Source organism: Leucoraja erinacea, chromosome 8, assembly GCF_028641065.1.
Source record: "Leucoraja erinacea ecotype New England chromosome 8, Leri_hhj_1, whole genome shotgun sequence".
Lineage (NCBI taxonomy): Eukaryota > Metazoa > Chordata > Chondrichthyes > Rajiformes > Rajidae > Leucoraja > Leucoraja erinaceus.
The window spans coordinates 44985946-44998611 of NC_073384.1; the positions used below are offsets into that span (position 1 = coordinate 44985946).

The 12666-nt window shown below is 39.1% G+C and overlaps 1 protein-coding gene across 1 annotated transcript in view; it reads right to left on the bottom strand.

The window, feature by feature from the left end:
- lrpprc (leucine-rich pentatricopeptide repeat containing) overlaps positions 1 to 12666 on the bottom strand; it is a 135572-nt gene that overhangs the window by 91416 nt on the left and 31490 nt on the right. The window contains exons 7-11 of the mRNA XM_055639619.1: positions 10569 to 10695; positions 9650 to 9794; positions 5978 to 6135; positions 5523 to 5628; positions 4490 to 4597 (exon numbers count right to left, since the gene is read on the bottom strand). Of these exons, the coding sequence (XP_055495594.1) occupies positions 4490 to 4597; positions 5523 to 5628; positions 5978 to 6135; positions 9650 to 9794; positions 10569 to 10695 (644 nt within the window). The remainder of the gene's footprint in view (positions 1 to 4489; positions 4598 to 5522; positions 5629 to 5977; positions 6136 to 9649; positions 9795 to 10568; positions 10696 to 12666) is intronic.

Below are 12666 nucleotides of genomic sequence, written 5' to 3' on the forward strand. Positions count from 1 at the left end.
GAATTGGACATAGCTGGCCATCCTGACCATCCTCTCTGGTGCCCCTCAAGGTTGTGAACTCGGTTCCTTGCTCTATTCCCGGTACACACAAAGCTGTTGGCCAAGCATTATGCCAATTCAAGCTTTAAGTTTGTTAATGATCCCACTGTTGTCAGCCAGATCAACAACGATGAGATGAAACGACGTACAGAATGGTGCCAGGATAACAATCTATCCCTCAACGCCACCCAAGACCAAAATAATTGGTTGTTGACCTAAAGAAACAAGGGGGTGAACACAACCCTACGGTTGAACACACCATGATTGGAACTTCTGAAGAGATGGTCGACATTGCATCAGCAAACTAACCTGCTCCCTTCACATTGATGCAGGAATCAAGAAACCAAAATAATGTATTTACTTTCAAATGTGTCTAAAAACATTTGGCAGTTCCATGAGGATTCTCTCGCAGATGCTGGAATTAAGAGTAAAATTAAACTAAATTGCCAAAGAATTGGGTCAGACAACGTTTCAATCTGGAAGCTTTGAAATGTAATCTGTCTATTTCTCTCCACAGATGTTGCCTGACCCTGCCGAGTTCCTCTAGCAGTTTGTTGTTTTTTGCTCGGGATTCTCTCGAATTTCTACAGATGTGCTACACAAAGTATTCTGAAGGAATGCATCTCAACTTTAAGGCAACTGCTCTGTTCTTGATCAGTTGAATCTGCAGCAAGTGGTGAACACAGGCTGGTCTATCACAGGCTCGTCACTTCCTTCCTCCAGTTCATCCTCGTGGTGCCTGATATCAAGAAAGCTGGAAGAATCATCAAGGATGTCTATCACCCTGGCCATTCCCTTTTCTCTTTTTTATCTTCTGGGAGAAGATACTGTAGCTTGAAAGCCTAGAAGTCCAGACTAAATAACAGCTTCTTCCACATTGCTATCAAATTCTTGAAGAAGGCACATATTTCACACCCTTTCTCAGAGGTGCTGTCACACACTCTTACATTTTAACTTTCAGTTGTACAAGATAGTGGTGAGACCACAAGGCATACTGTTTAAAGTTTTGGTTACTCTGCTATTGAAAATATGTCAATAAGCTGGAAAGATTTACAGTAATGTTGCCAGCATTCGACCGCCTGAGTTACAAGAAGAATTGGGCAGGCTAGGGCTTCATCCAATGGAGCATACAAGGTTGAAGGATTATCTTGTAGAGGTGTACCAAATCAAGAAGGGCATTGATAAGGTGAATACACACAAATAATTTTTCCAGGATGTGGAATCATAAAGTAGATGGCATAGGTTTAAGGTGAGAGGAAAATATTTAAAAAAGTGACCTAAGGGGGCACCACACAGAGGGTGGAGGGTGTATGGAACAATTTGCCAGAGAAAGTGGCCGAGGCAGGTACAATAACAGCATTTAAAAGACATTTGGACATGATATATAGGAAAAGTTTGGAGGGATATGGGTCAAATGCAGGCAAGTAGGTTTTAGTTTAACTTGGGAGCTATGGTTGAGTTGGCCCCATAGGCTTGTTTGTGTGCACACAACTCTACGACACCATAATTCTAACCTCATTTGGTTATTGTGTTATTGTACTTCAACAATGTCTTGTACTTCTTTGATTGGCACTACAATCCTATTTCCTAAGGTCTCTACGGAGAGTTAACGTCTCACAGCCGCTGCTGCTGTCCTTCTATCGATGCGCCGTGGAAAGTATCCTCACCTATGGAATCCTGGTGCGGTTTGCCAGCTGTACTGTAGCTGAGAGGAGGGCGCTGCAGGGAATTATAAAAACTGCGCAGCGCATTACAAACGCTAACCTGCCCTCCTTGGATGACATATACAAGGCCCGATGCTTGCGCAGGACCATAAATATCAAGAAGGACCCATCCCACCCTGCCAACCACCTTTTTTACTCTGCTACCCTCCGGGAGGCGATTCAGATCTCTGCAGGCTCGCACTGGTAGACTAAAAAATAGTTTCTACCATTGTGCGATAAACGAGCTTAACTCCAATAGTGAACACTGGGAAGCAAGAAGTAACTTCGAGGAATACCGCTAAATTCTTTTAATCTCTTTTAAAAATGTATTTATATTCTACTATTAACTGTACGTATGTGCATTGGTGTCGTGTTGTATTTCTTTTAACGGAGGAGAAGCAAATTGAATTTCGTTGCTCAGTTTTGTGCAATGACAATAAAAACATTCTATTCTATTCTATTCAATATTGCGCCATCCTGTTGTTATTACAATCGATGTTACCCTTATCGTAACTGTTTGTAGACCATGTACCCTGTTTACTCAACCATACTAAGTCGAGATATTGTGTGGAAACAGCCCCACACATCAGCAGGTCTATACTGATCACCAACCTCCTTCTTCCCTCCATTTACATTAATCCCACGTTTCTCATCACCATCTACCAACCTGCACATATTTGTGGAACGCAGAGGGCACCAAGACAGTCGCATGGTAAAAGTGAAAGTTCCACAAATATCTCTTGCACTGTACTGCAGTGGCCCTACCAGCTATGTCTCTGTGACTCCATTCTACATCACGCAGAGAATCAATGTGCTCAGTGCACAACATTACTAAATGAAAAGAACAATACACAACCAAAATTATTTCCTGTACATATGAGCTCTTAACCATACCTATCTGTTGTGAACAAAGGGGCGATAGAGAATAATGAAATGAATTCATTTATACGGAACATAAAAGATAAGTCAAAATAGAACATTTTTGGCCAAGGTGCTATCATAACAACATGATTTACAAGGACACTAAAGCAGAAAAATGTCAAGCATGTTACCATAAAGATCTTAGCTTACTCAAAGGCTTCAAGGATAAATGCTGAAACTGACTAGATCCTGAACTTGTTCACTCTAAAAGCTTCCAATGGACATAATTATCCCACTTCGAAGCAGTTAGTCTTTGCTAACATGCTTCTGCATGAGATTAAGCTCAGCTACCAACTCCACAAAACTACTGAACAACATGTTTGAAAATGCATAATTTTCAAAAGATTCAGGTAAGATAGATGGCGAAAATCCACACTTCAACACTTGGCTAGAATTTAAGACTCCCAATAATAATCCTCCCTCCCCACCCCCTCACAATCAAACAGCATTTTCAAATATAAAGATACTTTTAACAACCAAAGCCCCTGTCCCACTTACGTGTCCTTGGCACACTAATTACGCGACCTCGTGGTCGCGTTGAGATGCGACGATCCCGCGAAGGTCGCGCGCGACTTCATGCGCCCGCACACCCGTCTGGAGCGCGTGACGTCATTTGAAGATGGACACAAAATGCAGAAGTAACACAGCAGGACCGGCAGCATCTCTGGAGAGAAGCAGCAGGTGATGTTTCGGGTCGAGACTCTTCTTCAGTCTGCAAGAAGAATCTTGACCCGAAACGTCACCCATTCCTTCTCTCCAGGAGTAACTCAGCGGGACCGACACCATCTCTGGAGAGAAGGAATGGGTGACGTTTCGGGTCAAGATCCTTCTTGCAGACTGAAGAGGCTCGACCCGAAACATCACCCGTTGCTTCTCTCCAGATGCTGTCGGTCCCGCTGAGTTACTACTGCATTTTGTGTCTATCTTCAATTTTCTTGGCCCCGCTCTGGGAGTAGAAGTGGGGGCGGATCTGGACTGCAACGGCCGTGAGCCCCAGGCCGAGCTCGCCGATCGTTTGCCTGCTTCTGCTGCTGTTGGAGGTGAGACGTTGCATCGTGCCAGGGTCTTGGGCCTGTCCCACTTTGGCCGTCAGTTACGCAACAGGCTGCTGGCGCGCGAAGATTTTGTTCACTACAAAATTTCGGAGCACCGCGCGTTACTGCTCACAACTACATACCCCTCCGGGCTTCTCAGTGTGACCGGCCCCGCGAGGCCACACGATGCCCATGTGCGTCAACGCGACGACGAGGTTGCGTAATTTGCGTGCCAAGGACATAAGTGGGACAGGCCCTTAAGTTTTAGTTATTGCAAACTAAAAATCCGAGAGGTGCTAGCTCATATTTTTCAATGGAGTAGCATTACACAAAATGTCGATAAAGGTGATTGCTTGCCAATTTCAATAGCCATCTGCGTGGAAACAGATAGACTTAAGTACTGAAAAAACAATGATTTCTAATCACTGCATGGTGATTACATGGAAGCATTTTTTCCCCTGGGTTTTATTTTTGCAAGATAGCTTTTTTGCTGCTTGTCAATTTCCAAAGTAACTTTTAAATGTTTTTTAATTCCCAATCAAAATAATGTTCTACCTAATTCAACATGTTTAATACAATAAGCGTTCCCTAAATCATCAATTGCATAATATGCAACCATGTGTTATAGCAGAACTACTTGTACTTTCCACAGTTTCAATTTCATTTACATTTAATCGTGTTGAAACATTATCTGCCCTGTACAGTCAAATTACCTATTCAAGAAGCATATAGCAAAGACTTTCTAACCTTATTGTAAATATTCAGCAAATTGGAAGTTTAAATGTCACAAACCTTGTGCATTCTTTTCTTTCTGATGTTGTGCCAATATAGGCCAAAAGTAATGAGGTCTGACAGGTAAACCTGCCTTCTGCATGATCTTCATAAGCTCAACAGACATTGCTACAAATGTAAAAGGAAACCATTTAATCTTATGTTATCATATACCAAAATTAAAATGATGCCAAATCTTCAAGATATTGGAATAATCAAGCTGCATGAGTGACTATTTGTCTCAATTACAACTTGAGTGATTTATTTCTTAGTTTCAATTTTATTTTAAAGAAAATGAGTAATGCTAGTTCATGCAATATATAGTTTGATCAATGCTGTTTACTTTTTTGCAAAGTGATGTAAACATTATTACAGAAAAAGAAAGGAAATCTTTCAACAGATTAAATGACTGCAAACTAAACATTTCCTTCTCTAAATCCCATGAATTCTGCATTATTAGAAATGAATTGTTACAATATGCACCTCCTAGATTACATTACAGTGAATCTCCAAATCTGAGTTTAACATGACTCAATTGACAATTAATGTGCTCAGAGGATTAATAATCTGTGTTCGATTGTTTAAATGCTTATTCCTTCGCTATGTCACTGGACTCTGTTGAGATAACAGAAAAGGCAACATTTTGGGACCAACTATAACTTATATGAGTAACTCATTCAAGGTAGATTCAAATTTTGCTATTTGATCCAAACCATTTGCAGAAATGTAATGATTATTACTGTCCCACTGAATTACGCCATCATTTTGTGTCTATCTTCGGTGTAAAGGCCACATTTAGTGATTATGGCCTTGGGCAAAACTTCAGTATCACCATTCTATAAGGGATTTGGGGTCGTTATTAAATGGTGCAGGAAAGAAAAGTGCCCCAACCTTCTCCAGGTAAGCATATTCCAAACTTTCACATCAAAGACACAAACATATCAACAAATTAATAGATGTTTAGCATTTTAAATTATCCAAAGTTATGTGAAAAGATCATGTTAGAATTAAAATGCTTAAAAATACAAAGACTTGAAGCTTTATATGTTATTACCTTCTTTTTTGGCATCCAGAGTGCAATAAAGAGCAAATTGAAAAGGAGCAGAATGCAAATTGGTCTCCTTTAGTCCCTCACAGAATTGTCGCAGTTTGTCGACTGGCTGGATCGTGAAGGAAAAAATAGAAATCAGTACTTTCCCAAAGGAAATCATCCATACATCAAGCAGAAGAGGTTTTATTATTAGGAATGCAGCAACTATTTTATATACAGGCAAGTTATTTTCTTTTATATGCGCACTTGCAAACAAGTTTTTAAATAAAAGCAAATGTACAAAAACATATCTTAAATGAAAAATAACTATTGAACTTTCAAAGGTTTAGGAGTAATTAAGTTTGTTTGTAAAGCAACATGTTGTGGAGGCATTTAAATCAGAGGACAGAGATACCTGGTTAATTGTGTTTCAGTGAGAACAAAATATGAAGACAAAGGGAGCATCATTATTCTTTTACCTTTTCTAAATTGACACAGTGCCTGATGAAGAAGTTACCACAATCTAATGGTTCCCCATTTTGATTCTCAGACTGAAATGTGGGAAAGGTTTTCAACACTTGGAAAGCTGTTTCTTCCAAACCTTGTGTGATCAGGGCTAAGCACAGATTCATTGCATCTGTAAAACCAAACAAGTCAGAAAAATAGTTAGTTATAGAGATAATTCTCTACAGGGGAATCAAATTTCTGTCAGGAAAATGTGACATCAAACCAAGATTTCTACTGAAAGGAAAAGCAGTTCAGGGGCTATATGAACTTTTCCATGCTCCAATGTTAAACGACAAGCTTGTCATAATGAAAATCTGAGGTAAACACAGAAAACAATGGAAATACTCAGCAGCTCAGGCCGAATTTGCAGAGGGCGAAACAGTAAACTTTCCATTTTGATGACCCTTAAATGGGAACTGGGAAAAAGAGAAAATAAAATAACTTTTAATTACAGAAGAGGCATGAAAGCTATAGGTGGGATAAAGGGAATATAATCACAGGTTGTGGCTAAGGCTACCATGGAGAAGGGTCTCGACCCAAAACCATTCCTTCTCACCCATTCCTTCTCTCCGGAGATGCTGCCTGACCCGCTGAGTTACTCCAGCATTTTGTGTCTATCTTCTCTGCCATGATGATAAGTTAACAAAGGATATTACAGAGAACACAAACAAAGGAACGTAAACATACTGAAATACAGAACTTAGCAAATGCCTGACAGGTCACAGCATGCTAGTTAGATAAACTACAGTGCCCTCCATAATGTTTGGGACAAAGACTCTTCATTTATTTATTTTCCTCTGGACTCCACAATTTAAGATTTGTAATTAAAAAAAAAAAAATCAAGTGTGGTTAAAGTGCACATTGTCAGATTTTATTAAAGGGTATTTGTATACATTTCGGTTTCACCATGTAGAAATTACAGCTGTCCCCCCATTTCGGGGTATCATAATGTTATGGACACATGGCTTCATAGGCGTTTGTAATTGCTCAAGTGTGTCGAAATGCCTCCTAATGCAGGTATAAGAGAGATCTCAGCACCTAGTCTTTCCTCCAGTCATTCTATCACCTTTGGAAACTTTTATTGCTGTTTATCAACATGAGGACCAAAGTTGTGCCAATGAAAGTCAAAGAAGCCACTATGAGACTGATAAACAAGAATAAAACTGTTGGAGACATCAGCCAAACCTTAGGCTTACCAAAATCAACTGTTTGGAACATTATTAAGAAAGAGAGCATTGGTGAGCTTACTGATCGCAAAGGGACTGACAGGCCAAGGAAGACCTCCAAAGCTGATGACAGAAGAATTCGCTCCATAATAAAGAAAAACCCCTGTCCGACAGATCAGAAACAATCTTCAGGAGTCAGGTGTGGATTTGTCAATGACCACTGTCCGCAGAAGATTTCATGAACAGTAATACAGAGGCTACACTGCAAGATGGTTAGCCGCAAAAGTAGGATGGCCAGGTTAGTTTGCCAAGAAGTACTTAAAAGAGCAACCACACTTCTGGAAAAAGGTCTTGTGGACAGATGAGACAAAGATTAACATATCAGAGTGATGGCAAGAGCAAAGTATGGAGGAGAGAAGGAACTGCCCAAGATCCAGAGCATACCACCTCATCTTTTTAGATGAGGTGGTCTTGTGAACTTTTTTCACACAGAGAGTGGTGAATCTCTGGAACTCTCTGCCACAGAGGGTAGTTGAGGCCAGTTCATTGGCTATATTTAAGAGGGAGTTAGATGTGGCCCTTGTGGCTAAGGGGATCAGGGGGTATGGAGAGAAGGCAGGTACGGGATACTGAGTTGGATGATCAGCCATGATCATATTGAATGGCGGTGCAGGCTCGAAGGGCCGAATGGCCTACTCCTGCACCTAATTTCTATGTTTCTATCTGTGAAACACGGTGGTGGGGGTGTTATGGCCTGAACATGTCTGGCTGCTGAAGGTATTGGCTTACTTATCTTCATTGATGATACAACTGCTGATGGTAGTAGCATAATGAATTCTGAAGTGTATAGACACATCTTCTCTGTTCAAGTTAAAACAAATGCCTCAAAACTCATTGGCCAGCAGTTCATTCTATAGCAAGACAATGATCCCAAACATACTGCTGAAGCAACAAAGGAGCTTTTCGAAGCTTAAAAATGATCAATTCTTGAGTGGCCAAGTCAATCACCGATCTGAACCCAATTGAGCATGCCTTTTATATGCTGAAGAGAAAACTGAAGGGGACTAGCCCCCAAAACAAGCATAACCTAAAGATGGCTGCAATACAGGCCTGGCAGAGCATCACCAGAGATGACACCCAGCATCTGGTGATGTCTATGAATCACAGACTTCAAGCAGTCATTGCATGCAAAGGATATGCAACAAACACTAAACATGATTACCTTCATTTACATGACACTGCTGTGTCCCAAACTTTGGTGCCCTGAAAAGGGGGGGGGGGGGGGGGGGGGGGGGGGGGGGGGGGGGGGGGGGGGGGGGGGGGGGGGGACTATGTACAAACACAGCTGTAATTTCTATATGGTGAAACCAAAATGTATAAAAATGGCATTTATTGAAATCTGACAGTGTGCACTTTAACCACATGTGATTTTTTTCTATTACAAATCTCAAAGTGTGGAGTACCGAGACAAATAAATAAATGATCGGTCTTTGGCCCAAACATTACGGAGGGCAATGTAACTTGTTTTCACTCTTTCCCAAACCATGGACCACCAAACCGAAATATTAATGTGTCTTCATTTACTGTGTTTCCTAATTGTCCAAATTTTTTATTTTCCAGTACATGATTGTCCTTTAACACGTATAATCTTATTGCATTCTTGCTTTTACGTGATTATAATTTACAAAAGGAAAAAGAAAAAGAAAATGTCTGCTAAATTGTCTCTTAATGCTAAATTTAAAAAGTAAATCTAAAAAGATCACATGTATAATTTATCTTTTTGGATACAGAATAACTGAAAAGTTCTGGATTCACACTTTTTTTTAATAGTACGGTTATTTGCTCATATTATGTATCATAAATAAAGTATGCTTTTCAAAATCAATTTATCAAGCCTTATTTCAAGCTAAAAGTCACCTCTGGAAATTCTACATAAATGTTGCATTCTTGCTTTTACGTTACCTTCAAATCCATGACACCAATGATTATTACCAAGATGCCATAATGTTTTCCCCTTATGTAATAAAGTATAAATACTACAACAAAACACTTATTTTGGATGTTGACCAACTTATGTATAATTTGACTTTTTCTTGCCATTTCTTTATAAACATTTGGAATGATAAAATTCAATACCTCTGAGTACTTACACTGCAAAAACCTAGAGTGACCAATACAATCTTAAACACAAGAGCGTTGTTACAAAAACATTATCCAATATTAGTATTTAAATCCAATATTTGTATTTAGACACACCCTTTCCAAGACTAATTTAACGCAACTATGCAGGATTCTTACAAGAGAAATGCAAGGTAAAAATGAACGCAAGATTATTTGGCATTTCCACTAAAAAAAATAAAAGTTGTTCTGACATTATCAGCAAATTATCAATTTAACACCAAATCACCAAGTAATTTTTTTAAATTACGAAAAATTTACAACTGAACATCACAATATGCAACCCAGCATGGAACTTGCCTGGTACATATCCCCTGTCATGTCTCATCCGTTCCACAATATCCTGAATGTATTGTGGATAGCCAGACTTGGCCAGGCTGAAGATAATTTGCATCAAGTCTCTGTCCATCAGGCTGGCATCTGTCTTTTCAACTTTCTCCAGTGTCTATCAACAAGGGATATATTAAACACATACAAATAGGCTTTAGATTCAAATCATACAAATATCTTAAGGCAGTGCTAAAAGAGATTTTTGTCCCTTCAACACCTCTTAATATCTTTTTCCACAATTTTTCATAATCATATTTTTTATTTAAACCTGCCAATTACCAGGTGACATCAAAGTCTAGCAACTCTGGAGTTAAAAATCAGACAAGGAAATAATTTTGGTGAAAGACAAATTAATTATCTGCAGCTTACACAAATTGTGCCATAAATTCAATGGAACTTCTTGAAATAGCCTATTCTTAAAGAACATAGAAGCATTGCATTTGTATATCTGAGCCTTTTGCTTCCACCCCCAAGTTCTTTATAATGCACTTGATGACAACAGATTATGCCCAGGCATAGAAAAGACTATCACCATTACCAGAGGAATCTTGCACTATTACTGCACCAATTTCATAAATCAATGTAATTATTAAATATGAAGGAATATTTTAGTTTCTACATTAACTTGATAATTGATTTGAGGATAGCCTGGTCTTCAAGGGGAAGTATATAACCTGATTATACAGATAATAAATCTCATACTCCTTTTTGCACAATTTAAAAACTAAAAGGCTTTAATATATCAATGCCTGCAATTAAGGCAAATTATCAATGGGTACATGGAATATACTTTGCGGCTGCACTGGGCTATTTATTAAGAACTTTGTTGAAATTATTGTAAATTATTGTAATTAAGTTTGATTCAAAACAGTTGCTTCCAATTTTGTACCTGTTTCAGATTTTCGATATCTCCCTTTTCAGCATATGAATTCAGTAAGGCAACATAAGTATCTGGGCCAGGCTCAATCCCTGCTCCTCTCATCACATTTAGAATGCCCTCTGCACTTTCCATGTCACTGAAATGGAAATTTGTAACTTAAAAAAACATTCTCAAATAAAGTGGAAAACATCGTGCATCAGTTGATTAATGTACACATTTCACAAATGGCCAAAATTGGATTCATTCAGAAATTGATTGCAAAATATCTACATGTAGCACAGTGGCACAGCCAGGAAGCACATTGGCACAATGGTGGAGCTGTTGCCTCACTGCACCAGAGACCAAGGTTCTATCCTGACCACGGGTGCTGTCTGTCTGGAATTTGTACATTCTCCCTGTGACCACGTGGGATTTCTCCAGGTTCTCCAGTTTCCTCTCAAACTTCAAAGTCGTATGGGTATGTAGGTTAATATGCCTCTGTAAATTACCCCTAGTGTGTAGGGTGTGATAGTAGGATAACATGGAACTAGTGTGTGGGTTATCAATGGTCGGCATGGACTTATCAATGGTCTTGTTTCCACACTGTAAACTAAACAAATATCTGATGAACCATGTGATCCAAATAGCAAAAACATTTCTGAAATGCTTTTATGTAGTTCAATGTAATTTAATTGACCAAAAGTCAAAGATATCTTAATTTTAATTGTTTTACCGATTGTGGGAAAGTACAACAAACAAATGGAAAATAACAAAACTGGATTTTCAACAACTAATTGAATTACTCATCATAATTAATTCAACACAAAAGGCACTCATAACTGAATTGCATAATTGGCTCAAATTGTCAGCTCACACTCTTTTATAAGGTTTGAACTTTCAAAAATTCCCCTTTCAAAAACAAGAGTGCCACCAACTATATTACGACAAAGAATGAAGACTTGACACTGGAAACAGAAAGAAAAGCATGAATGAGAACAAAAGTGTCAGGTTATGCCAATGTCACTGAAATATAGTACGACTTTGACAAAAAGATCTTATTTTATAGTAAAATACTACAACCGAACAAAGCCCCACATCTAGGTTACCAGATCCAGGCCCTGCAGTTCTGCAATTAAAAATAGTGCTAGATAACTTAACAATCAAATACAAGGTAGACATTTAATGAACACGCCCATGCTTAGCTATGTTGGACATGTCCTCGGCAAATGTGAACTGCATTTATGAGTCTGATAAAAACAAGGAAGAAGTTGTAATTAAAAACGTTAAAGCTTTTTTTAAAATCTTCAATTCAACTAGAAAGAGGAAAAGAGAGAATGACTGGTCCTTGATTACATTGGTTGCTTTCCTGAGACAGCATGGAGTATAGGTGGAGTCAATGGGGAGGGAGGCTGGTTTGTGTGATCGACTGGGCTTCATCCATAACTTTTGGAATTTTTTTGCATTCTTGGGCAGAATAGTTGCCACGCTGTGATACAGCTATGTTGTATCTGTTTAAGTTAGTAAGAACATCAAGTCAAGTCAAGAGAGTTTATTGACATGGTCCCAGATAGGACAATGAAATTCTTGCTTGCTGCAGCACAACAGAATATTGTAGGCATAAATACAGAACAGATCAGTGTGCCCATATACAATAGAATATATATACACACACACGTCTTTATTTGAAATCCGACCAAGGTGGTGTCATCTGCAAACATGTAAATGAAGTTAGAGCAGAATTTCACTGCAGTCATGAGGGTACACCTTCACTGTTTGTAATCATTGGACAGGAAGATAAGGATGTAGTTATAGAGTGGGTATAGTCCTAGGTCCAGGAGCTTGTATACAAGTTTGATTGGCATTAAGGTGTTGAAAGCCAAGCTGTAGTCAATAAATAGTAGTCATTAGATCATAAGTGACAGGAGCAGAATTTGGCCATCAAGTCTGCTCCGCCATTCAATCATGGCTAATCTATCTCTCCCTCCGAATCGCATTCTCATGCCTTCTCCCCATAACCCCCGACACCCGTACTAATTAAGAATCTATCACTGCCTTAAAAATATCCATTGACTTGGCCTCCACAGCCTTCTGTGGCCAAGAATTCCACAGATTCACCACCCTCTGACTA